General features: G+C 40.7%; 1 protein-coding gene across 3 annotated transcripts; it reads left to right on the top strand.

The window, feature by feature from the left end:
- The first annotated feature begins 1 nt into the window (after position 1).
- On the top strand, positions 2–25692 carry LOC116615713 (tyrosine-protein phosphatase non-receptor type 23). 3 transcript variants are annotated; one of them, XM_048723211.1, is made up of 40 exons: positions 2–147; positions 250–324; positions 1574–1701; positions 3912–3988; positions 4319–4368; positions 5017–5076; positions 5798–5848; positions 6465–6536; positions 7541–7621; positions 7698–7775; positions 7856–7909; positions 8270–8317; positions 8415–8471; positions 8857–8915; positions 9084–9163; positions 10277–10391; positions 10728–10933; positions 11693–11784; positions 12168–12254; positions 12362–12479; positions 13001–13044; positions 13136–13195; positions 13543–13599; positions 13681–13766; positions 14918–14983; positions 15072–15140; positions 15315–15442; positions 15554–17314; positions 17555–19395; positions 19486–19582; positions 19803–19870; positions 19949–20086; positions 20305–20436; positions 20910–20962; positions 21062–21169; positions 21396–21472; positions 21701–21762; positions 22090–22150; positions 22391–22697; positions 23573–25692. In XM_048723211.1, the coding sequence occupies exons 1-40, from the start codon at positions 64–66 to the stop codon at positions 25197–25199; spliced, it is 8514 nt and encodes a 2837-aa protein (XP_048579168.1). In that variant the 5' UTR covers positions 2–63; the 3' UTR covers positions 25200–25692. The 3 variants fall into 3 exon arrangements, with proteins under 3 accessions (XP_048579168.1, XP_048579167.1, XP_048579166.1); XM_048723210.1 differs by having other exon boundaries at positions 15554–19395; positions 23573–24519; positions 24709–25692; XM_048723209.1 differs by having other exon boundaries at positions 15554–19395.
- The last annotated feature ends 535 nt before the right edge of the window (positions 25693–26227 follow it).

The following is a 26227-nucleotide window of genomic DNA, read 5'->3' as shown; positions in this document are numbered from 1 at the left end:
CCAAAATTGCGCTTGCATTTCGTCTTTCTCCGCTGTACGGATACGTAATGTTGGTCTAAAAAAATGGAGGGCTGCCCTCGATCTTCTATGCTTTCTATTGATTTCAAAGAATCCTTAGCCACAGATCTATCGACTCCTTTAAAAAAGGTATGTATATTTTAAGAACGATCATTTTTCTACAAAACTAATATTCTGAGGTCGCGTTTGCTTGATCATGCCCTAATGATAGATTTTGTGGTCTGTTTTCAGTACATCAGCGAACATTACCAAGAAGATCCGGATAGCTACAAACAAGAATGCTCTCAAATCGAGCAACTACGAGCAGTAAGGGAGATCCCACATTCTAGCTTAATAACAGCACTAGTTTGTCTATGTTATATGCCATAAGCGCTGCTGAAATGGATATAGATTTTGTCGTGACACAATCGAAGTTGAAAGTGCGCTGTCATTTACGTCACAGGCTAAAATTAGAAAATAAGTCTATCCGACACACATTTTACCTCGGTTACAAGTGTTTTTTTTCTCAATGGCATATTTGATTTGATTTCTATGCTTGATCTGTCAGTAGAACGTTACATTATCACTAACAATAATCTATCACGATTGTTTATTTTGGTCTCAGCTTTAGGTTACATAGTTGATATGAATTGGCAATATGTTGATTGAGAACACATTTGATTGTAGTTTTTAAAAAAATGGTCCAAGTGTTCTCACAACAATAAATAAAAAAAATATCACTTATAGTTTGGTATAAATGGTAATAACAATTGTTTACAGTTGTACTAAACCTTTTTGAGGAAAATATTGGTCTTACACTGTTGTGGAATAGGGGGCGTGACCCATGTTACAAGATCTTTCAAGGTTCCCTTTTGATGTGGGTTGACCATCTTTCACCTTCAAGCATCCGTCTCTAGAAGGGAGGCGTAAGGGTTTGCAGTGATGCTGTTTTGTCTTAAACCTGGTGCAGATTTTTGGTTTTTCATATTCCATGGCATTGTGGTTTTCTAGACTACAGGGTTTAGGGTTATTGACTTACTTTGACGATTTTGTGGTTTTTGGTGTTTTTCTGTGCGTTTTTGCAGTTTTCGCACCCCCCTTACTCTCCCTCCTCTATTGAGATTTGGTATTTTTTTAAAAAATCTGAGTTTTTAGGGATGAGGTAATGACCTCATTGTCTAGACTAGAATTGTTTAAAGTTAATACTGTATTTCTCAGCAATTCTCTTGATATAGACAACCTGCTAAAATTTTTAAACGTTTTCACAATATTTATTTTTATTTTGAAAGATAGATTAACTTTTTTAGGCCAAAACAAGATGAAGGTGCTAACACACACAAAAAAAAACTCTCATTTGCCTCAAGACGCAGATACCAGATAAATAGCTGAGGGGGGTGTGCAAGTAAAAAATAATTTGGTGATTTTTCATTGGAAGTAGCTCCCATTGTTGACAGCAAAAAATACATTGATCTTTATTGGGTGTTTTATGGGGAACAAATAATTCTACCCTGTGTGTCCTTTTCAAATAAGTTTTTTTCTTTTTTCTGAATGTTGAAAGTTACACTCACATTTATAGGCATGCCTTCATCCAAGCAAAGACCATTCTGGCTGCAGCATACTGCGTCGGTACTTTGCACAATTGCAATTTTTACAGTCCAGGTTCCCTATGGCAGAGGGTGGTGCTATTCCTGTCCAGTTTACCTGGTAAGTACTCCAGTTTTCCTCACAATTTTATCATCCTGTTTATTGCCACCATTATTATCTAGGCTCTGTTTCCAGCCAACATAAGGTGTTGCAGTCATAAAATCTTCGCACACAGAAACTGCTGGGAATCGAGCCTAGATTAGCATTGTAATCTGACACATCTTCTTATCAAAACTGTAATTGTATCCATCAACATAAATAGTGATAATAATAAGTATGATAATTATTTTAATCCTGGCTGTTGATTAATTATTTTGGCTATTGTCATTCCATTCTTGACTTGCAGGACTGACCTATATTGTCATTCCATTCTTGACTTGTAGGACTGACCTATATTGTCATTCCATTCTTGACTTGTAGGACTGACCTATATTGTCATTCCATTCTTGACTTGTAGGACTGACCTATATTGTCATTCCATTCTTGACTTGTAGGACTGACCTATATTGTCATTCCATTCTTGACTTGTAGGACTGACCTATATTGTCATTCCATTCTTGACTTGTAGGACTGACCTATATTGTCATTCCATTCTTGACTTGTAGGACTGACCTATATTGTCATTCCATTCTTGACTTGTAGGACTGACCTATATTGTCATTCCATTCTTGACTTGTAGGACTGACCTATATTGTCATTCCATTCTTGACTTGTAGGACTGACCTATATTGTCATTCCATTCTTGACTTGTAGGACTGACCTATATTGTCATTCCATTCTTGACTTGTAGGACTGACCTATATTGTCATTCCATTCTTGACTTGTAGGACTGACCTATATTGTCATTCCATTCTTGACTTGTAGGACTGACCTATATTGTCATTCCATTCTTGACTTGTAGGACTGACCTATATTGTCATTCCATTCTTGACTTGTAGGACTGACCTATATTGTCATTCCATTCTTGACTTGCAGGACTGACCTATATTGTCATTCCATTCTTGACTTGTAGGACTGACCTATATTGTCATTCCATTCTTGACTTGTAGGACTGACCTATATTGTCATTCCATTCTTGACTTGTAGGACTGACCTATATTGTCATTCCATTCTTGACTTGTAGGACTGACCTATATTGTCATTCCATTCTTGACTTGCAGGACTGACCTATATTGTCATTCCATTCTTGACTTGTAGGACTGACCTATATTGTCATTCCATTCTTGACTTGTAGGACTGACCTATATTGTCATCCCATTCTTGACTTGTAGGACTGACCTATATTGTCATTCCATTCTTGACTTGTAGGACTGACCTATATTGTCATTCCATTCTTGACTTGTAGGACTGACCTATATTGTCATTCCATTCTTGACTTGTAGGACTGACCTATATTGTCATTCCATTCTTGACTTGTAGGACTGACCTATATTGTCATTCCATTCTTGACTTGTAGGACTGACCTATATTGTCATTCCATTCTTGACTTGTAGGACTGACCTATATTGTCATTCCATTCTTGACTTGTAGGACTGACCTATATTGTCATTCCATTCTTGACTTGTAGGACTGACCTATATTGTCATTCCATTCTTGACTTGTAGGACTGACCTATATTGTCATTCCATTCTTGACTTGTAGGACTGACCTATATTGTCATTCCATTCTTGACTTGTAGGACTGACCTATATTGTCATTCCATTCTTGACTTGTAGGACTGACCTATATTGTCATTCCATTCTTGACTTGTAGGACTGACCTATATTGTCATTCCATTCTTGACTTGTAGGACTGACCTATATTGTCATTCCATTCTTGACTTGTAGGACTGACCTATATTGTCATTCCATTCTTGACTTGTAGGACTGACCTATATTGTCATTCCATTCTTGACTTGCAGGACTGACCTATATTGTCATTCCATTCTTGACTTGCAGGACTGACCTATATTGTCATTCCATTCTTGACTTGTAGGACTGACCTATATTGTCATTCCATTCTTGACTTGTAGGACTGACCTATATTGTCATTCCATTCTTGACTTGTAGGACTGACCTATATTGTCATTCCATTCTTGACTTGTAGGACTGACCTATATTGTCATTCCATTCTTGACTTGTAGGACTGACCTATATTGTCATTCCATTCTTGACTTGTAGGACTGACCTATATTGTCATCCCATTCTTGACTTGTAGGACTGACCTATATTGTCATTCCATTCTTGACTTGTAGGACTGACCTATATTGTCATTCCATTCTTGACTTGTAGGACTGACCTATATTCAGAGGAACCAATATCACTTGCTGATGTAAGGTTTGAACAAGCTTCAATATTGCACAACTTAGGTAAGCTAACATTTATTTATAAGAAACACAAGAAAACACCAAAATTTTAAGCCACATTGTCACCAGTTTACTAACAGTTGATTACGTAACAATCTCCAATGTTTTTTAATGGAAAACATGACAAATATTTCAAAATTGTGAAAGCAATGTGTCTGTTGTGAGTTTCCTTGAGGATGTTATTGATAATTTAGAGCAAATGGCCTGTTAAATCTAGATAGATTCTACTGTCTTTTAACGGCTAAGGTTTCCTGTTGGACCTCCAGCTTTAATTGGTTAGGACCAAGTTTACTGTACATATTTTCAAACCTCAACTATTGCTTTTTCTTTCAGGCGCATTACATTCTTTGCTTGGCAAAAATGAAGACAGAACTGGAGAGGAGGTGAGCATAACATTCTTATCACTTGTTGGTGTTGTATTACTGTATTCCCATGAATTGTGTGCATCTGACTCTTTGTATTTGGTTTTGGCTTAAAAAATAAAATATTATTCTTTGCGTGCTTTCATTGAATTTTAAAACCGAGCTGTTTTTGTTTGGGAGAATCCAAGATCAGATCAGTGGAGCACGAGACGATTTCTAATCCTAGAAAAAAAGAAAAAACTTCACTACAGCGTGTGCTCATGACGTCAACTTCATCGTTTGGTGGTTCATCTATTTGGACTTATTTTGCAATTTCCTATTTACATGGGACACATTTTTCTCCTAAAGAATAATATTTTTTAGTGTTAATAGGTAAAAGTTTGTGGGAATTCACAAGGTTGTTGACTGATGATGCACAAATTCCCCTTACACGATTTTTTGCTGGGTCATTGCATCACGTAATGAAAGTTACCAATCCCACCAATCAGAGCACCTGTACTATCTCTCAATTATTTTATAAATGTGTTTGTGTTTAATATAAAAAGTAATTAGAATGATTTCAATCTCAAGCCCTTTGTGTATGTTCCTACTTTACTCTGTAAGATAAAAAAGGCATATTTTTTTACAAACATTTTGTATGCAAAACTTTTATTCCCTATTTCATTTTAGGGTATGAAAGTGGCATGCACACATTTCCAGGCGGCTGCCGGTGTTTTTCAATATCTTAAGGTTTGTAGTGCCACAGGTTTCCCACCCGCATCAGTGAAGGATTTCTAAGGAATACAAACTCATACAAATAGTTTTCTATGAGTTATTTCTTCATGCTCTAATTCATGAACTAAACTTAGTTGGGATGTAAATTTATCCATCTGTGGTGTTTTTTCTTGCCTAGAAGCTAAATTTTACCAGTTTAGAGCGATATACAGTAAGTTTGTCTCGGATTTTGAGTTGATACTAAGTCTGTTAATGAGACAAGGCTGGCAATCTGACTACCTCAGCTTCAGCACTATGTGACACTGGTACATGATGGGAGATGGATTAAACTATCCCTGTTTTTAAGCAATCCACTCAGAAACCATCAAGAAAGGATTTTTTGAAATTTTAGCTTTCCTTCAATAATCGGTCATGGCAGCTGGTCAAATGGCATCCTTGGAATGTTATTTGCATAGGCAGCATACAGTAGCCCCATACTACCCTACTGTAGACCTCTCTTGTCCTTTTCCATCCCTCTTCCTGATTAACAGGTCGCAAGTGTTGAAAGTCAGCTCTGGTACTCCTCTTAGCTTTACAAGTTACATTTCACACAACAGCTCACGATTTTAAATGTTAATGCAGAAACTGTAAGAAAGACAAGTGCTACTACTATGTTTGCTCATTTTAAAGAGAAAGGGGAAACAAGAATTGACACAAATTTTAATGATTCTAGTAATTTTCTATTTTCCCTTTAAAGAATACAACCATGGTCCCACTATCTGCTCTTAAACTGCCCTGGATTTCAGAGGTATGTTCTGTACTGTACATTCTCAAGCAAGAACTAAACAAAATGATGAATGACAGATCATGTAAAAACAGAAAGCTGGCCTCAGTAAAGATGTGGTTCAGTGGAAATAATGTGAAAATACACTTTTGGCACCATTTGTTTACAGCCATCTTTTTTTACCAAATTATCACTTTGTACCAGGATGTTTACCATCAAAAAAAGCTTTCAAAGGACACCTATATCTGGAAAATGGCCTGTGGAGAACAAGAGATGCAGTGTAGTTTATTCTCATTCTAGACTCAGGAGTTACACAGCTTTTGGGGTCTCAGAGTGCCTGTGATCCCTTCTTTGTTTGACATTCATTGAATATGAATGCAGTGCTGGATATTGAAGAAAAAGCAAACTTACTAATCTAGAATGTTTTTTGAAAATCTCAGTTGTATTTTCAAAGATTTTCGGGAAAAGGCTATTATAATTTGGACAGCTAAAAACTTCTATTAAGAAACAATTCATCAACATTTGTGAATAATAACGATGTCTTTTTAGAATCAAAGACAAATAAGAGCTTAATCATCTTACATAGATGGCTTTTAATGTATAAGTAATAATCCTTGATTTTTTTTTTTTTGCTCTTTAGGATCATTTTGCAACAGAAGCCTTTTTCGACATGGCGTCCTGTCTTCTACAGCTGTACATAAGTGTTATGTTGGTATGGTATTTTTTGTCAAGATCCAGGTCTTTGGGTACCAGAGCCTCCAAACTTCTCTCGCCCAGTGACACTCAGACAAAATGTCGCCGCGGGCAAGTAGCTTTTTTCGGTTCCAGTCTGGAATTACATGCCTAAACCGGTCTTGCGGGTATGACATCGGCCACGCAACACGAGAGATGTAAGCTTTCAAAGTTTTGTTGTTATTTTCATTCTTAAGCGATTAAAAGTATTCTCCATGGCCCATGCAGAAATTTTCCTGCACTTATTTCTGTCATATCTGCAACAGCACTTGTTTAGGCAAGTTTAATTTGTTTACTGGCTCTAAGACAAAGAAGGAGTTATTCGTAGAACGTCTGTTTATTATTCTTTACCAGCAAACGTTACAATAAGAAACCACCTGCGTAAGGCAGCTTGGAAAGCTAGAGAATGTAAAGGAATTATTGATAGAGAACTGCAAAAAATCAAATCAACAAATGCAAAACACATTTGAGCAACCGAGTGCGATAGGTTGGAAGCCTCAGAAAGCCACAGTTCACGCCCGATGCGGGCAGGCTTAGCTCCATCTTCAACTTCACCTTCGGTACAAACTGCAAGATCCCTGCAGCTCCCAGCCCGAAAACAATAAGGAGAATCAAGGACCGTTGTCGAAACTAGCTTTGAAATCTATGTGTACTTTGTGTAAGCAAACCAACTACACGGGATCAAACAGCTGAACTTTCAACCTTGGCAAAACAACGACAACCGTTTTTTCCAAGCTAATCCCAAATATGGGAATATTGACCAAATGCTTTTGTTACTATGACAATCTCATTGACCAATCAGCTGCAGGATAAAAAATCTGTATTTCTTGAACTGAAAAAAGCTATTCGCCCGCCCAGAGCCTTCTCGCTTTGCTTGTCGCGACATTTTGGCTGAGCGTCACTGGATGAGAGAAGTCTGGTGGCTCTGGTACTCAGGGTACTGTAGGTCTTTGAGGTACATTGATCATTAAATTTTGTTTGTAGGGTCAAGCCCAAGAATGCCTTTTAGAGAAATCAATTCTAGATGGACGGAAAGATTCCCTAATAGCAAGAATAAGTGTCCAAGTAGGTTGTCAAGATCACTTTATAATTTAATTATGATACTGTTATCCTATTTAAAAAAAAACTTTTGATTTTTCAGGTCCATGACTTTTACCAGGAAGGTCTTGCTTTTCTTGAGTCGCTAGGGTCATCATATATGGGTTCCAAGAAAGCAAAGGTTAATTTATGTAGAAGAAATGTTTGCTAGTTTCCCATTTTCCATTTTAAACTAGTGTTCACAGTAAAATATTTCCACAGATCTGGACAAAGGCATTGAAAATCAAGGCTTGTCATTATATGGCTGTGGCATATGTAAGTTTGCCCTCAGCATTTTGGGTTTATGGTTGTGACATCACATCTAACAATCTGATTCACTATGTATATCTGATAATAATGCACAGCATATTAGATTATCAATGTTATTGGGGCTCTCAACACAGGCCCAAGCCAGGATTTTGAATGGGAGGTTTCGTTTCCATTTAGCAGACTATTTTCTCTTATGTTGCTCATCCTGGCTTGAAGTGGTAATTAATTTTCCTTTATTAGAGCAGACCTTCCAGTTGACCCCCTGAACCCCCATGCTTTTGGACTGCAACACTAGTCTGAAAAGCTTGTTCATTTTATTGTTTTATTATTCTCGTCAATTCACTGGTGTTGTTTTTTTATGATCAGATATTTATGTCGAATAATGCCAATGAAAACCAGAAGTTTGGTGAAAAGGTAAATTCTTGCTTAATTGTCTTTACTCTGTTTTTATCTAAAATTTATATCTATTTCTGTTCAGAATTTTGTCAATGTTTTGTCTCTTTGCTTCAAGGTCACTTATTTAAAAGCAGCTTCAAAAAAACTTGGGGAAGCTCAAAAGCTTGTGAAGGTACAGTCTTGTATTATAAATATATATTTTTTACCTAAGTGATATTTATCTTAGGGTAAGATACTGTACTCACATACTTAAAGCCGCATTGTCACCAGTTTACTGTACTTCCGGTCGATAACGTAACAACCCCTAATGATTTTTAACGGAAACTACGGAAAATATTTCAAAATTTTAAAAGCAGTGTGTCTTTTGGAAGTTTCTTTTTGAAGATTTGACTGATAATGTAGAGCGGATGGCCCGTTTTATAGCGCTGGTTCTAATAGCTTCTTTTCTCTTTTGATGATTGAGGTTTCTGACGGACCTCCGGAAGTAAACTGGTGACAATGCGGCTTTAATTATAATAAAATGAATACAGTTAATTCCCTTCATTTTTGTGACACAGGGTCAGCCTGAGCGAACCCAAGAAATCCTACAGTTCATGGTAGATGTTGTCAGTAACAAGTGAGTTCTGCCAAGCCGAGAAGTTAATGATAATATTATTTTGATACTTATAATTATGGAGAGTATGATCAAATGCATAATGAAAAAATACTTTATATGTACCGGTAGCTATACCAGTGTCGCTTGAGTGTCTTAGCTGGCCCATTTTAAACATTGTATATTCCACAGGCTAGAAGGTGCTGTTAAGGACAATGACTTCATATACCATGAGGTTGTTCCAGAATTATCTGCCCTACCTGAAATTAAAGGTACATTGTTCTTCTTGCAAAACAATTATGCACCATCACTACAGTGTTGCACCTTATTATCAATCTCTTTTTTTTTATTATAATCACTTATGCATTCCTACATAAAATAATTGTCTCATTTATATCCATTTTAACTGCTTTAATTAACCTGAAAATTCCAGGGGCCGGAGGGAGGGTGGGTGGGTTAGAGGGTCAAAAGCCCAGGAAATTGGGGGGTATTGGGCCTTTTTCCATTTCCACCTTTTCCAAATGAGCCTTCACCTTCGAAAAAAATGTTTTTGGCTTGTACAGTAACTTAAAAAAAGGCAGAAAAAAAGCCTTGCTTGCATTTCTATTTCAATTTTTTTTTGGGGGGAGGGATGTTTTCTAGAATTACACATTATAGCAAAACTGCAATTCATCATCATCCCCATCAACATCTATTTACTATCGGTCATCAACATAATAGGGGACTTGTCCTAAGAGATCACAGGGCTTTTTGGGTGACAAACTGATAAGTGTAGAAGGTAGCTCATAAGGCCAGAATAAGCTAGATTATCTCATTGTTCTATTGTATTATCTTTCTTTGTCTGTGGTGCACCCATTCAATTTGGTGAAAACTTCTGATAGCTTCTACATGACCCGACAAACTAGCATGCGCTTATTCTTACAACAACAAAACACAATTTTTTAGTGCTTACAGGTAAACAGCAAAGTTTTTTTTCTAAAAGCATTTATTTTCATTGAAAGATTATATTTGTTTTTTCTTTTGTACTTGGCGTGGCAGACACTGTCATTTCTGTGTGTATTTTGTCTTGAAATTGGCCACCCAAAAGGTCACATGATCTCAATTCCCCTATTGATTAATCGTTTCTTGTCTAAATGTAGAAAACATCTCCTGGCTAGTTTTTTTATTATTCAGCAGTAAAACACGCTGACTGTTTAAAAAAATTTTGTGATTAGATCTCAATATCCACTAATGTCGTCACATTTATGTCACAAAAATTAAACTATTGTATTTGTCAAACTTTTAAGTTTGACAAATAAAAATTAAAATTTTCTCCATCAAAAAATACAAATTCGTAAAAAAGTTCAAGCATTCCTTCATCAATTCTAAGCATTATTTTATTTCAGGTGCTTCTCTTGTCAAGCCAATCCCCTTCCAGCCAAATGACCCTAGTTTGGCTGGCCCAGACATCTTCAAGCGTCTTATACCGATGGAGGCCCACACTGATGCCTCACTCTACAGGTACTGTACTACAGTACAGGATTTTAATCCCATTCCGTTCACATAGTCAAAATTGATTTTATTATCTTGTTTTGCTGTATTAAAAACATGCTGTGCAAATGCCAGACTGCAATGTTCTATAGCTATGGCTATTCTTAGTAAATGTACATAAGCACCATACAGCTATTACCCTTATGATACATCTTTTCTAGCAGATTCTTTTGCAATTTAGCGACAACTTAAGTCTATCTTTACATAATACTGCTATTTTCATATAACAAAATAATATTTAAGATGGACTGTTCATAAACTATGTACTAGCTTCTTATAGTAATACTCTTTTCTCTTTTTTTTCAGTGAAGAAAAGGCCAAACTTCTGAGGCGATATGGAGCCTCTATTGATGCAAAGAACAAAGCCTTGGGTCAAGCTCTTGCAAACCTTCATATTGATGACCTGCTTCAGCCAGATCAGATTGATACACTGCCTCCAATGCTGAAGGAAAAGAATGAAATTTTGAGATGTGACCCTGAAGAACTGGTTAAAATAGATCAAAATATTAAAGGTACATTAGGAATTCAAATCTACTGACCCTCATAGACTGGTTAAGACACCAAAATACTAAAGGAACATTAGGAATTCAGATCTACTGACCCTCATAAACTGGCTTAAACAACAAAATATTAAAGGTACATTAGGAATTCAGATCTACTGACCCTCATAAACTGCCTAAATTAACAAAATATTAAAGGTACATTAGGAATTCAGATCTACTGACCCTCATAAACTGCCTAAAACAACAAAATATTAAAGGTTTATTAGGAATTCAGATCTGATGACCCTCATAAACTGGCTAAAACACCAAAATGTACATTAGAAATTCAGATCAGATGTAACCCTGATGAACTACTGACATTAAACAAAAAAACGTATTAATTGGTTATATTAGGAATTCGTTTTTCAATGGCTGATTCCTGTGAAAGATGTCAACCCACATAGTGTTATTTATGTCTATTTGTATTCAATGAAAATGAATGCAATAGGACATTCCATCGACTGTATAAGCTTGTGCGCCCATTACCACAGAAACCTACCTCAACTATACCATAATGCAACGCATCTCTTTTTAAGATTGCACCAAACGAAGTGCGCGCTGCATGATGGTAGTTGAGGTAGGTTCCCATGGTGAGTGCGCAAGCATGCTCATAGCTAGAATGGCCTATTTTATCGAGTTGATTTATTTATCTCCATTTGCAAACTTTGCATCGGGCTTAAAGGATAATAAAACGCTTGTGGTTTTGAGTCTCACTTATTCTTATTTCAGATCTCCAAAAGTTGAGTGACAACATCGAGAGTACTTTGAAGTCGGTTTCCTATTTAATTGATGAAGATGAAGAAAAAGAGAATGAGGCCAAGGTGAAATAATAATTGTGGAATTTGTTGCCTTTCAGGCCCTTACCCAGGATTTTTCTTGGGGGGTGCAAAATCAAAAAAAAAAAATGGACCTAGTTTTCCCCTGGGGGAGTGAGCGGACCACCCCCGAAAGAACAAAAAGGGATTTTTTATGCCTTTGCAGTATCTCCACAGGAATTTTATTGTCTTATTTGGCTACATACCAGAGGGATCTAGCTTATGCTTTATAGTTTTGTCTACAATTAGCACGCCTAATGAGAACCGAAAGTGGACCTTCTGCCCCCCTCCCCCCCCCCCCGGGGTGGCCTGCCTTTCATATGGACACTCATGTACCGCATTCAGTCCTCGTTCACACTCATTGTATACGTGTTTTTTGTTATTTACAGGCATTATTTGGTCCAATGCAGGCCCCAAAAGAACGAGAAGAAATCAAGAGTGAGCTTGACAAAAACCTCAAAACCCACGCAATAGCGGTAAGTACATGGTTGACTTGGTTCTGGCAAATTCATGTTTCGTGCTTCTGCTTCATGACAGTATTTTAATAGACTTGAGTTGTTTATAGTCTGTAACTATCTTGCAGTGCAAAACAAACAACGAGCTGATGCGTGCCTACAAATCGCATTTGGCAAACTTGGAGCTACTTGCTGGACCTCAAGAAGTGCTTCTTGCCTCACTCCCTTCTCCAAACATCATAGATTGTAAGTAGCAGGAGAGAGCACAAAGTGGCAACAATGTCTCCGAACAAGTAGATCAGTGTTACAGTTCTTCGCTGATAGAAGTCAGCCAAAAGTGTACCAATTGACCATTTCATACTCTTCGTGGGTCCCAAGTTCATTTCCCGAAAGTGCTGTCCAATACAATATTAAATATATACATGGTATTGCAATCCTTATACAACGAGGTAAAAAAAATGGGAGTGTACAAAAATATTAAACTAGTATCATTCCCTTTTATAGCCTGAGTTGACTTTGTTGGTTCTTGCCTTTGTTCCAAGGACTTCTAGGGCCGTTAGTTCCTCCCTACACAAAAACAACTTCCTTCAAAGCTCGTGTTTCGTGGTCAGACATGAGTCTTCTGGTGGCTGCCCGAGGCACTTTCCTATATCTTGGACTTAGCCATGTTGTATATCTGTGCCCTTGTAATCCAGCATTTTAGCTGCAAGGAGAGTGATCAGATTTCAGTTTTCTTTTTATTTATTTTTTCATGGTTTATATTATAGCACCAGTTGATGATGGGGCGGTGCAGAGGTTACGGGACTTGATTGTGAGTACAAGTCAGAGAAATTTTTCACACATTTCTTTGATTCAAAGATTACAAGGTACAAGAATGAAATAAGTCGATTCTCCCTTTTTAGGCGAAAGTTGATCACATGAAGTCTCAAAGGAAACAACTAGAGGAAGATCTGCGTCGAGAGGTATACAGTAACCATTAACTTTAATTTCCGCTTTTTCTCCATATTTATGAAAATGCCATCCTCACTCAAATTCTATAAATAAGACCTCCGTTAAGCATACACCTCAATACATCAGCCCCTATTTTGCTCCCGAGGGTGTTCGTTTTATTGAGATTCCATTGTATCAGGGAGAGACTTTTTCCAATTCAAGCGCTAATTTGTACTGACTGGCAACAAGTCCAACATGCAGGACTGAAAACATTTATAAAGGACTACTCGAGACTAAAAGAGATGGTTTGATAAAGATATGATTCCAATCTATGTTGAAATCACGTTTCACATATATTCAATTTCATCTTGTATTCTAGATAAATGCAGATGACATCACTGGACTTTTAGTAACCAGAGAAGAAGGCAGCAAACAAGTGAGAAACGATATTGTAACATTTTAAAATGTGATACCCATATTATATTGTGTTAATGTTGAGTGTTTCTTCGGTTTGTAGGCGTTTTTCGATGAGCAGCTAAAGAAGCATAGCCACACTTGTAGCCTCATACAAGCCAATCTTGATGCGCAAGACAGGATTCTAAGGTAGGGGTAATGTGTTCAGTAACAGGCATTATGATAGATTTCTGTCGAAACTTCATAAATTGATAAAAAAACAATGATAGTTTTAACCCATTGACTCCTGGCTTTTTTGGAGCTGAATTTACAAAAAACAGACTGAAAACAGATACCTCCCCCCCTATTCTGAGTTTTATACAGCCCGTCAAAGTCAAACACAGCTGCACCTAGTCAGCGGTATCCAAGCTTTCCAACAGTGCTTTGCGGTCCCCACTTTTAATCCCTCGTCGATGTGCTGAAGCCAGCACAAGTTGATGGTTGCTTGTATTTTTCATCAAAAATACAGCTATGAGCATATTAGGAGAGTGTCTCAGGACATCATGAAGTCTTTTGGGGCATAATTGAGTGCTTTGCTTATGGATATTTGCAAGCAAAGGTGGATTCATGATGATTTTTTCTTGTTTGGCTTTGCCCGGATGAGAAAATAATTTTCTAATGAATCACCACAGCTCTCCTGAATGCTGTCTTTTCTGAAACCAAATTGATTCCAAAATTGTTTACACTGCTATTCTGGGTCTGTATGGCCTGGAATTGATTCGTTTGGCTTCGGGGTGAAAAGACTTATAAAAAATCATCTGACTTTGGGGAGAGGAGTATTGACTGGCCCTCCCCTCGTGAATTTTCCCCTGGATCTCCCAGAATGCTTTGCAATACGTAAAGATATTTTCGTGGTTGTACAATCCTTCAAGGAATGAACATTGTGTTTCGAGGCCAAGGAAATGTACCTGGAGGATCAGAATAAAGGTATCTATTTGTGTCTTGAGCTGTGTTTGCTGATTTCTCTCCCTTGTGTGGTATTTTGAGCGTTTTATTGAGAGGGGTGATTCTGCTTTTCTCTCCTTGTTCGATTTGAGATTTGTCAAAGAACCTGTGCTATTATTTGGCTTAAGAGTAGATGCCAACACCTTGGTTGGATGCATATCTGCAAGACCATTTATCCCTTAGACTGATGCCTGAGTATCTTCATCTTGTTGTGTTTATTTTGAATTTATGAATTTTTTGGGTTGTGGGTACTTCCCAAAGCCGGTACAGGCCGGTTGAGGGGTCAATGTGTTAAGGTCTAACAAATGAGGAGTATTTACTAGTGAGGTCCTCATCACAATAATTGTCTTCCTCAGTGCACTGACTGAAGCCAACGCAAAGTATGCTCCTATGCGTCAAGCAGTGAAAGAAAACTCACAGAAGTAAGTTCTCAAACGTTGATAAGTCCTCTACCGGATGCAAGAACTCGCTAGATTTTTGCCTAAATTTTCTGTCGATCGTAATTTTCAGACGAGAAGATGTCGCCAAAGGCCTTATTCTTTCGTACAATGTACTTTGTGAGCTAAAAGGGAAAGTAAGGTAAGATATATGTTGTGGTTGGTAAAAAAATCAGTTGAGTATAGCCGCCACAGGGCTGAAGCATTAATGAAGCATTAATTTGTTAAAACATTGCTAGAAGGCAAACGTGGTAGGGTATAACTTGTCCTGAGCCTTTTTCTCTACATTACAGTGTTTTTTTTTTTTTTTTTTCAGCCGCGGTCTACAGTTCTTTCAGAATCTTGAGGCCAAGGTTGACAAACTAGAGGAAAAGTGCAAAAACTTCTTCGATCAACATGGACAGGAATTACAAAGAAAACTAGAATCCAAAAAGAAAGCGACAGGTAGCGTAATTGCGGCACATGAAAAATAACACCCAGTTTATTTTCAGTAATTGATGAAAAGACAAAGCGTTTACATCAATAATGTATGTATTTTTTGTATTTATTTTCCAGAATCCTCCAGGCCACCATCACGACCCACCGCATCTAAACCAGAGTATCTGACTCGCCCCCCTGAAATCAACCCTCAAGGTCCAGTTCCGACCATGTGGCCTGTCTCTGTACCTCCAGGCTTGACTGGCGCTATGCCTCCTCGACCTTCTTTACCTAATGTGCCTCAAGGGTTGCCTCAACAACCAGGCAATCCTGGAATCCTACCTGGCTCTCTACCTAATACTACTGCTATTAGCCAGGTCCAACCTCATGTCCCTAGTCTCCCATCAAGCCTGCCTACCACTGCTCCAGCACGTAGTCTTTACTCATCATCACAAGCAGTCCCGTTCCAGGTTCCTGGACCTTATTTCCAAGCAAGTATACCATCTCCTGGTCCACCAACAGGCTATCATGGCCAGCCACCATCAAGCAATATTTCGGCCTCTATTCCTGGGACACTACCATCACATGTTCCTAGTTATCAAGGACAACAACACATCCCAGCTGATCAGAGCATCCACTCTGCTCCAAGGATGTCAAATACAATACCTATAAGGCCCGGCTCTCAAATTGTTGAACCCTCTCAACCTAATAACCAGAATTTTCCGCTAACGCCGCCTCATCAAGTAGGCCTAAGCCAGCAACAAGGACCTCATTACAACATGCCACCTCAACAACAACTTCGTCCAGCCGGACCTCGTTTAGATGGACCAAGAGCCGGGACACCAGTGGGACATCAGTCACAACCTATGTCTCAACAATTTAACCCCCAGCTATATCCGTACCATGCCCCACCACCATCACAGGTGCTAGGCAGACCCCAAAACCCCGACCAACAGGTGCGACAACCTGGTCCACCCATACTGCAGGCCCAACCTCCCTTTTCTCAAGGCCCGCGGTCTGTTCAGCCATTTCCTCCTCAAAATGTCCAAAGCTCAAGTGGGCAACTAGTGATGCAACCACAGTCATGGCAACACCCTAATTCTCTGGGATATGCGCAGCCGCAGAGATTCCAACCACCTCTTGGACCACCACAGCCCAGACCTCCTCAAAGTCCTTTGAGACCAGAGCTGCCTAATCAAGTTCAAAGCAATCAGCGACCCATGTCACCTCAGCAGTTTCCTCAAAGACCTCAATTTCCTCCATCAGGGACTTCACCTCAGGTTTCCCAGCCACAATTTACCATGCCACCTCCTCTGCAACCAACCACAATTACGGCAGTGCCACAACCAAGACATTTACAAACTGAAGGAAGCGGTCAACAACAAGGGACACCTGATTCACGACATGCTCCAAATGTGATACCCCCACAACAATCCACTCAGCCTGGACAGCAATCCAACTTTTTTTCCAGTCAGCAGCAACCCAAGCAATTCCAACCACAATTTCCAACTAGCCAGCATTCCCAGCAACCATTCCAATCAGGACAAGCACCACAGCAATTCCAGCAGCCATTTCCAACAGAACATCAACCCCAGCAGCCATTTCGGCCTGGCCAACAATGCCAGTACTCAACTAGATCTGACCAACAGACGCAGTCGACATTTCAACCAGGACACAAACACCAACAGCCGTTTCGGCCAGAGCAGCCATTTCAACCAGGTCTGCAACCTCGTCAGCCATTTCGGCCAGACCAGCAATCCCAGCAGGCCTTTCGGCCAGAGCAACAGCCCCAACTACCATTTCAACCAGGTCAGTCACCCCAACAACCATTTCTGCCAGACCAACAATCCCAGAAGCCATTTCGGCCAGAGCAACAGCCCCAGCAGCCATTTCGGCCAGGTCAGCAACCCCAACAGCCATTTCGGTCAGTTCAGCCGCCCCAGCAGCCATTTCGAGCAGACCAACAGACTCAGCAACCCTTCCAATCAGGTCAACAGCCCCATCAGCCATTTCGGTCAGTTCAGCAGCCCCAGCAGCCATTTCGGGCAGACCAACAGAATCGGCAACCCTTCCAATCAGGTCAACAACCCCAGCAGGCATTTCGGCCAGGTCAGCAGCCCCAGCAGCCTTCTCGACCAGGGCAACAACCCCAGCAGCCATTTCGGCCAGAGCAACAACCCCAGCAGCCATTTCGGTCAGTTCAGCCGCCCCAACAGCCATTTCGAGCAGACCAACAGACACAGCAACCCTTCCAGCCAGGTCAACAACCCCAACAGGCATTTCGGCCAGGTCAGCAGCCCCAGCAGCCATTTCGGCCAGAACAACAATCCCAGCAGTCATCTCGGCCAGGGCAGCAATGTCAACCCCAATTTCTACCAGATCAACAACCATTACAGCCCTACAGAGCAATCCAGTTAACACAGCGGCAACAACAACAAGAATCAGATCAACAACAACAAGAACGAATGCTTAAACCCCTCGTTGCACCAACATCTCAGCTTTCCAGAGTAGAGCAATACACTCCGACTGCAATGAATCCCCTCCAAAGTCGACCAACTAGGGCGGACTCCCATTCAGTAAGACAGCCAATAGACCCCCCGCAAGTGACATATCAAGACTACCTAGGTGGTTCTATCAACAGATCACTCACCTGTACACCGGCGGTAACGACAACAAGCCAAGATTCAAGACCCCCTAGCTATCCTGAAACAGGAGCACGTGTCAGCCACAGTAATGAACAGGTGTGGCCCTTGGCACCCACAGCACCGGCACAGCAAGACCCTAGGTCATCACCAGTATCCGACTATCAGACAAGCTACTCTGTAAACTTGGCCCAGGCCCAGCTCAATCAATATAACTATGCTAATGCTCAGCAACAGCAGCAACAACAGTTCCAGGAATTCCAGCGGGAAATGATGATGCAACAACAGAGTATGATGTTCCAGCTCCAGGAGATGTTGAGAGTGCAGCAGACCGTACAGCATGCGCACGAGGTGACAGATCATGGCCAGGTCAGTCTGCTGATGCAACAAATACTCGAGCAGCAGAAGAAGCTTGCAGATTTGGAGCAGAAAATCAAGGAAAAGACACACGAGGAAGCAACTCCAGAGGAAAGACAAGAAAGTATTGGTTCGACTAATTCGATGCTGATAACTGGCGAAACAACAGAGGGCAAGAAGATGGAGAATCAAGCAGTACCTAGATCTGATACAAATAGCCAAGAAGAAACTCCAAGTAACACCATAGGTATTCCAAGTGATCCAGAAAGCAATCCACAAAGTATTCCAACTGAAGGACCAAGCAAGCCTGTGGTTCCTAATTATGACAGCTCGCTGTTCTCGGAATTTGCCGCAAGATTGGTACCTCATGAGTCAGAAACGGCATACTCTGCAGACAAGAAACATAGTTATGACGACCTTGAAGATTGCTTATGTGAAGACCATGGTGTTGAAGATGATGGGGTAGGGGAACACCCTATCGACCCTACAGGAAGTGATGATGGTGATGATAGCTACCTAAAAGGTAACGACGACAACGCAGACAATGCATCGAAAGAAGATTTGTCCCCAAAGATTGACACCCCTACAGCCTCGAATGATGAGAAGGCCGATGAAAAAGAAACTCTAGATGTAAACAACGAAACCAAAGAGCCACAAAACCAACCTCAACACGTTGAATATCACTACGAGCCTGGCAGTCTACCTAGCCCCGGATATCACTCTAGTGAACCGCCACCAACACCACCAGCAGATTACCCGACTGATGAAGATGGTGACAAGCCACCCCTTCACCGACAGTGGGGTCATTACTATTACACACAAATGTCCAGGATTGGCCAAGAGGCCAACAATAAATATATTAGCAAGGAGGAGGTACTGCAAGGGCTGGTGTCTGCTATTGAGGGATTCGAGGGAGTTGTGGACTCGCTTGCCGACAGGAAACCCGGCACCATTATGGACGGTTTCACTGCCGAGTGGAAGGTAAGATAAATGATGGCTGTGGTGAAAGTAATAAACTATTGCTTGTTTGATATCTATGATAAGTAACAATAATCTGGTGATTTTGTTTAGGAACTCGAACGTTTGCAAGAGTACGATTCTTCAAAATTGACTACACATGCAGCTAAAATGAATAACACCAAGAACCGATATCGAGACATACACCCATGTAAGTAAAATCTTATTATCTAAGATTTTAAAGACTTTACTTTATTTTAAGTATTTTACTGCATGACTGCAACCAAGTGCAATATATGTTTTGATGGCTTTCCTTTTCAAATTTGTGTTGGTCAATTCAGGCGTGTCTAATACATGGTTCATCAAGTTACCTTGAAAATACTGTATTGTTATCACAAAGATAACTACTATTTTATTTATTCTTTTCTTAGGGGATCACACGCGAGTTTTACTAACTACCAAGGAAAACGGAGACTACATTAATGCTAGCTACATAAAGGTAATTTTGAAAGTCCTTAATCCGTCCTCTGTGTCAAAGCCGCAGAAAAAGTTACCTACCTATTTTTTTTCCCAAAAGGAAACAACACCTATGTCTCCGCCTTTCATCGCCACTCAAGGACCAATTGCATCCACACTAGCCGACTTTTGGCTGATGGTTTGGGAGCAGCAGTCTCCCGTCATCGTCATGTTGACAAAAGAGGTGGAAGGCAACAAGGTCGGTTATCCTTAGCTGCTGTCAAAACCTTTCAAATCCTGCCTTTCTAGTAGGCAACGGCCTCCCCAGAACTTGCCTTTCTAAATCCCTTCTCCATTCCTGCGTACATTCTTATGATAAGCCCTTGATATGTCTGGGTTGTTCACATGCTATCTCTACGTCTCGTATGAATTTGCTATGTCATTTTGAGACTGAAGAAAAGTTGTCTGTTTCTTCAGCTCAAATGTCACCAGTATTGGCCAATTGACGAAGGCCACACGAATCTGTTTGGTCCTATGAGGGTTTCCCTCAAGAGCCTCACGTCCTCACCCGGCTGGATCCGCAGGGTCATGCATATCCAGCATAATGATGTAAGTACAGTTTACTTGGTCTGCCATGTGATAAATCATACTTTTACTTGGTCTGCCATGTGATAAATCATACTTTTACTTGGTCTGTTATGTGATAAATCATACTTTTACGTGGTCTGTTATGTGATAAATCATACTTTTACTTGGTCTGTCATGTGATAAGTCATACTTTTACTTGGTCTTTCATGTGATAAGTCATACTTTTACTTGGTATGTCATGTGATAAGTCATACTTTTACTTGGTATGTCATGTGATAAATCATACTTTTACTTGGTCTGTCATGTGATAAGTCATACTTTTACTTGGTATGTCATGTGATAAGTCATACTTTTACTTGGTATGTCATGTGATAAATCATACTTTTACTTGGTCTGTCATGTGATATAACATACGCATGGTCATGCATAACGATGTAAGTACAGTTTACTTGGTCTGGAATTTTTTGGAACGTCTAACTCTATTATCTGTTCAGAGCCAGGAGACGCTTCTGGTAACAATGTTGCAGTTCATACTGTGGCCTGACTAGTGAGTACTCAACCATGCAATTAATCAGACACTTATACTTTCCCGTGACATCTCGTAATAAGGAGATTTGACCATGTCACAATCTTGGTATATTTACAGTGGTGTGCCCAAGTCACCTGAAGACCTGATAGCCTTCATGGGCGAGGTGGAAACATGCTACACCGAAACAGAAGGCGAAGGTGGCAAGCCTATAATCCTGCACTGCAGGTATGCAAACACATTGGACATTATCAGGGAGTTTACTTGCAATCAACTCTAGTTTTGTTTTACCATCTAGTTTTGTTTTACCGTCGTTTTAACTTTTAAACTTTTAAATTTGTCTTTGGGGTGTTCTAAAGATTTATTCCTTTTTATTTTCTTAAAATATCTGCATACCTCTACTCCGTTCCATGTCATGGAGCTCAACGGCTTGCTTATTTTTACTCATTGCTAGTGCTGGTGTGGGTCGCACGGGAACGTTCTGTGTCATATTCTCCGCAATTAGGGAATTCACCGCTCACAATGGAATAAGTAAGTAAAAGCACTTGATAGCTACCAATATACATACCATAGATTTCAGCTTTGTCCACAACGAAAGTTTGCGAATGTAATAAATACTCATCCTACCGGGTGATTGTTGCCCAGTTGTTATTCACCACCTTACTTCTCCTATACAAAGGAACCTAAACACCATTAATGAAGAGTATTCGTTCTGCTGTTGTGCTTTCATGGTTTACCATTCACTGTTCTGTTCCGTAGTCAACATCCCTAGAATGGTCCGCACACTACGGCAACAACGAAAATACATGGTACAGAAAAAGGTAATTTTGCAAAAGTTATACAGCTTTGAGTTACCACCTCGTGCTTTGGAGAAAGACGGATGGATTATCTTTATCAGACACAACAGGCTCTTTGAATTGTTGGCAGTCTTTGCCGTTGCTGTTTTCTGATGAGTAAGACCCTAGAGATTTAATCTGTAATAGCAAGGTTAAGTATGGTGTTCGCAAGGCTAGAGTCAGCAAAACATTGTTAAATACAACCACTTTGCCAGGTTCGCTTTTGTCGAGTGCCGCCAAATATGAGTTAAAGTATTTTCACGATAAACATAAAGTAGGAGATGTGGTTAACCCGTTTTTCCTGTTTTTCAGGAACAATATGAAATGTGTTATCGAACAATCGCGTTCTTTGCTCGACAGTATGTTGACTTCGGTAAGTAAAAATAAATTAACATTACTCAGGACTTAAAGAAAAAAAAGCATTTATCCGAGCTTTTTTCCTCCATTTATCACTTCAAGACACAGAACAAGCACACATAGCCAGCGAAGCTCAGCTCTAGTGTGGGGAATCCCGCGCTATTTAAGTGCAAACCACGATAGCCAGCCATAAAACCCCGTCTTTATGCTTTCAATGTAAACCTATTTGACCGACACACGCTTTTTGCTTCGACAGAACGGATATCCGAATTCCCAAAAGAAAGTTTATCAACGACCGCTACGTCCACTAAACCCACCAGCGCGTTTTCAGAAGAGGTCGTCGAGGTTCCGACCACACACAGGGAACAAGAGGTCGCCAGGCCCGGGCCGCCGGGAAGGTCCCAGGCGCCAAGTGAACAAGCCGTATCTATCGACTTGAAATCAAAGAAGATCCGCTTTATCGGAGAACTTCAGTCCGATGACTCACTTGATGATGATGCGAGCAGCGATAAAAAGGGGCCGGACCTTCCTGATTCATGTAGCACGGAGACCATCTCGCATAGGTAGCGTCATATATTTCCATAATATTTCGGTCATTATAACTATTTGACCAACAACATTCAACATTATCAGGTCAGCATCATTCAGCATCAACGACAAAGGCGTCACAGCGCGTCATGAACAACAGTCACGCAACTTGACAACGTCACGTTGGGAACTTTTTGTTCATGCCATGCTGTGACGTCATCTCTGCAACTTGTAGAGGGTAGACGCACACAAAAATGAGAACTATTTCTTTTATACTTATACTTATACTTTTATACTTATACTTATATACATTTAAAATGTTTTCTTATGCTACAATCTAGTTTTGGGGAGCGGGCGCGCATTTAACGCCAAGCTAGCATGTCTAACATCACATGAACTCTTGACCAATCAGAGGGCGCGATTTACGAGTGTCGTATGAAGTGCGACTCGCGCTACCGTGGGCAGCAATACAAAGTTAGCCAATTGCGTTCGTCGTACTCTGATTTGCACTCAACCATTCCTCTTGCCTCACTGTGTGGCTAGTGAAGTTCATTTCGATCACATAGTATTTTATCGCATCCTAGTTGGTTTAGTTGGCCGTTTACTTCACAAAACTGTCAAGGTGACCACGGTAGCGCGCGTCGTATCAGGTAACATGTTTCTCGCATCCTTATTGGCTTACTTCACAAAACTGTCAAGGTGACCACGGTAGCGCGCGTCGTATCAGGTAACATGTTTCTCGCATCCTTATTGGCTTACTTCACAAAACTGTCAAGGTGGCCACACTTTTATGTCAACAACATTTGAAAAATATTAATGTATAATGTATGTAATAATGTATGACATTAATAGAAGGTCACTTATGGAATGTTTTTGGTCCCAAACGTTTATGTGATGCTCACCCCGGCAGGTATTGCGAGGGAACACTTGATACAGACGCAGCCCTCCCTCGAACAAGCAGTCTGGATCCACAGCCCCCTAAAACAGACGAGAGTGAACGTCGTGAACCATCCGCTACCACGCCGCGCCAAAACGCACAGACGGAGACAAAGGGAGGATTGAATGAGGGGTTGGTTCCTTCCCATTACACACCGCAAGCTTCAGTTAGCGAGGATTCATCACAACCGACAGTGGCATCAACTGCGATAATGAGTACTTCCCCCGTAACAGGTGTCATTTCATCACCGTTATCTACCTCAGAAAAGCCTCGACTAGATGACAAAGCCCGTGCTGAATCTTCTCAGGCTGAATTACCCGATGTATCGGTGCCTTCCTCGAAATGTGACGAATCACAGGATATCGTACAGGCGCCCGAGGAGCCGCCGTCACAAGTGGCCGGTGCTTTGCAAGTGGAAAAAAAGACGCCGCTAAATACAACAGAAAATCAGAAGGAGATTGAGTCACCTTCATGTGATGAGATATCGTCAGAAGCAATATCGCAGCTAAGCAGGACATCGCATCAGGCAGTTGCCACCCAAGCCGAGCCTTCATCGGCAGATTCGATTACTTCTCCAGACTGTCTACAACAAGAACAACCATCGACCTCTGACCGTAGCACATTACCCGAACCCTTATCGACAATTAAAAATACTTCGCCTGAGTCTCTACCAGCTGGCGAATCATTATCGACTTCCGACCGTTCAAGTAGTACCTTACCTGAACCTTCAACTACAGATGCGACGACTTCGCATCACGAGTCTCTACCGGCTGCCGAACCATTATCGACTTCCGACCGTTCAAGTAGTATCTTACCTGAACCTTCAACTACAGATGCGACGACTTCGCATCACGAGTCTCTACCGGCTGCCGAACCATTATCGACTACCGACCGTTCAAGTACCTTACCCGAACCCTCAAATACAGATGCGACGACTTCGCGTCACGAGTCTCTACCGGCTGCCGAACCATTATCGACTTCCGACCGTTCAAGTAGTATCTTACCTGAACCTTCAACTACAGATGCGACGACTTCGCATCACGAGTCTCTACCGGCTGCCGAACCATTATCGACTACCGACCGTTCAAGTACCTTACCCGAACCCTCAACTACAGATGTGACGACTTCGCACGAGTCTCTACCGGCTGCCGAACCATTTTCGACTTCCGACCGTTCAAGTACTTTACCCGAACCCTCAACTACAGATGCGACGACTAGGCACGAGTCTCTAACGGCTGGCGAACCATTATCGACGTCTGGTGTTTCGTATAAACCGTTATCCGAACCCTCATCGCTCGAGTCTCTACCTGCTGACGAACCACCATCGATTTCACGCCATTTAAGCAATACATCTTCCGAACCCATATCTGGGGATACGCCTATCCCAACCGAGCCTGCACCAGCCGACGAACCAATATCGACTCCTGACTATTCAAGTCCCAAACCCGTTGAGCAGTGTGATCAGGCCGTTTTAGGTGCTAACATTGAATTAAAGGTTCCTTCCGAGGCAGTGATGACGAGTTCTGATCTAAACGTCGATTCTAGAGAGAGTGAAAATAATTCATCTCAGAAGTCAGCGATGGCCGATGATGGCCGATGACGACAAAAACCAAGAGGGTGTGCCACCAGTCCAAAGCAGTGAAAAAAACGATGTAACGGACAAGAATCCGGCAGATTGACCAATTGTCCAAGAATTTTGCCTGATGGATCTCAAATTATCACATAAAGGCAATCCGCCTAGCTTGTAGATTATAAACACTCTAAAAGGAGTACAAAATATTACAGTACAAATTATTAGAACAAAGTAATGCATATTCACAGGAATATGTGATCTTGCTTAAAAAACATATTTGGAATAGTACGCTGTACAGTTAAGCACGACCAAACTACCCTTCCTTGACTGGTGCATGAACTCATCGGGGGCGTGTCTTAGTACTTAAGCCACCAGGGCACAATTTGAACGGTATATCGGAACAACACCCCCAGAAAAATACTTCAAACCCTAGAACATCACGTTTATTTCTGGTTGCAATTTTTGCTATGAATTAAAGTAAGTTAAGAATAATTCCCGAATAAATTCCGCAGTATTTAAACGAGTTGTGATCGTTTTTTTCTGAGTGCGAGGGTTAGAGAGAGGAAGATAACGAACACATTGGGAGGTGGGGAAAGGTAGAGAGAGGAAGATAACGAACACATTGGGAGGTGGGGAAAGGTAGAGAGAGGAAGATAACGAACACATTGGGAGGTTGGGAAAGGTAGAGAGAGGAAGATAACGAACACATTGGAAGGTTGGGAAAGGTAGAAGAAATTGGTCTATGAGATTTCTCGTATAAGCGAAATAGCTGATCTGTTTGAAATTTTCCATGGGGAACTTGGATATTTGTGGTAATCAAGAGAACTTGCTCACTTGCGATGATTTATTAATAGGTCCAAGGAAAACCTCTAGATAGCAGATAGACAAAGCTCTGGAGCATTAAGCAATTCAAGTTTTCCATGTTTAAACACGATTTCTGCTGTAAAAACACGTTGTAAAACTCGTTAGCGGAGTTAAATTAACGTCGTCTTGTGTTCACGTGCTTAGATCCACAACGGCCTTTGAGAATACTAATAACATTGTTCGAAATCCTT

This window comes from Nematostella vectensis, chromosome 2, assembly GCF_932526225.1.
Source record: "Nematostella vectensis chromosome 2, jaNemVect1.1, whole genome shotgun sequence".
In the NCBI taxonomy this organism is placed as follows: domain Eukaryota; kingdom Metazoa; phylum Cnidaria; class Anthozoa; order Actiniaria; family Edwardsiidae; genus Nematostella; species Nematostella vectensis.
The sequence above is the reverse complement of the archived record's forward strand: the minus strand, read 5'-3'. Positions and strand labels throughout refer to the sequence as shown.

What these genes read in the sequence shown, in the direction of transcription:
- LOC116615713 (XM_048723209.1), top strand. Translation starts at nt 64, where the DNA reads ATGGAGGGCTGCCCTCGATCTTCTATGCTTTCTATTGATTTCAAAGAA. An exon ending in TGCCCTACCTGAAATTAAAG is followed by an intron (nt 9,164 to 10,276) that starts GTACATTGTTCT and finishes ATTTTATTTCAG; the next exon opens with GTGCTTCTCTTGTCAAGCCA. An exon ending in ATCCAAAAAGAAAGCGACAG is followed by an intron (nt 15,443 to 15,553) that starts GTAGCGTAATTG and finishes TTTATTTTCCAG; the next exon opens with AATCCTCCAGGCCACCATCA.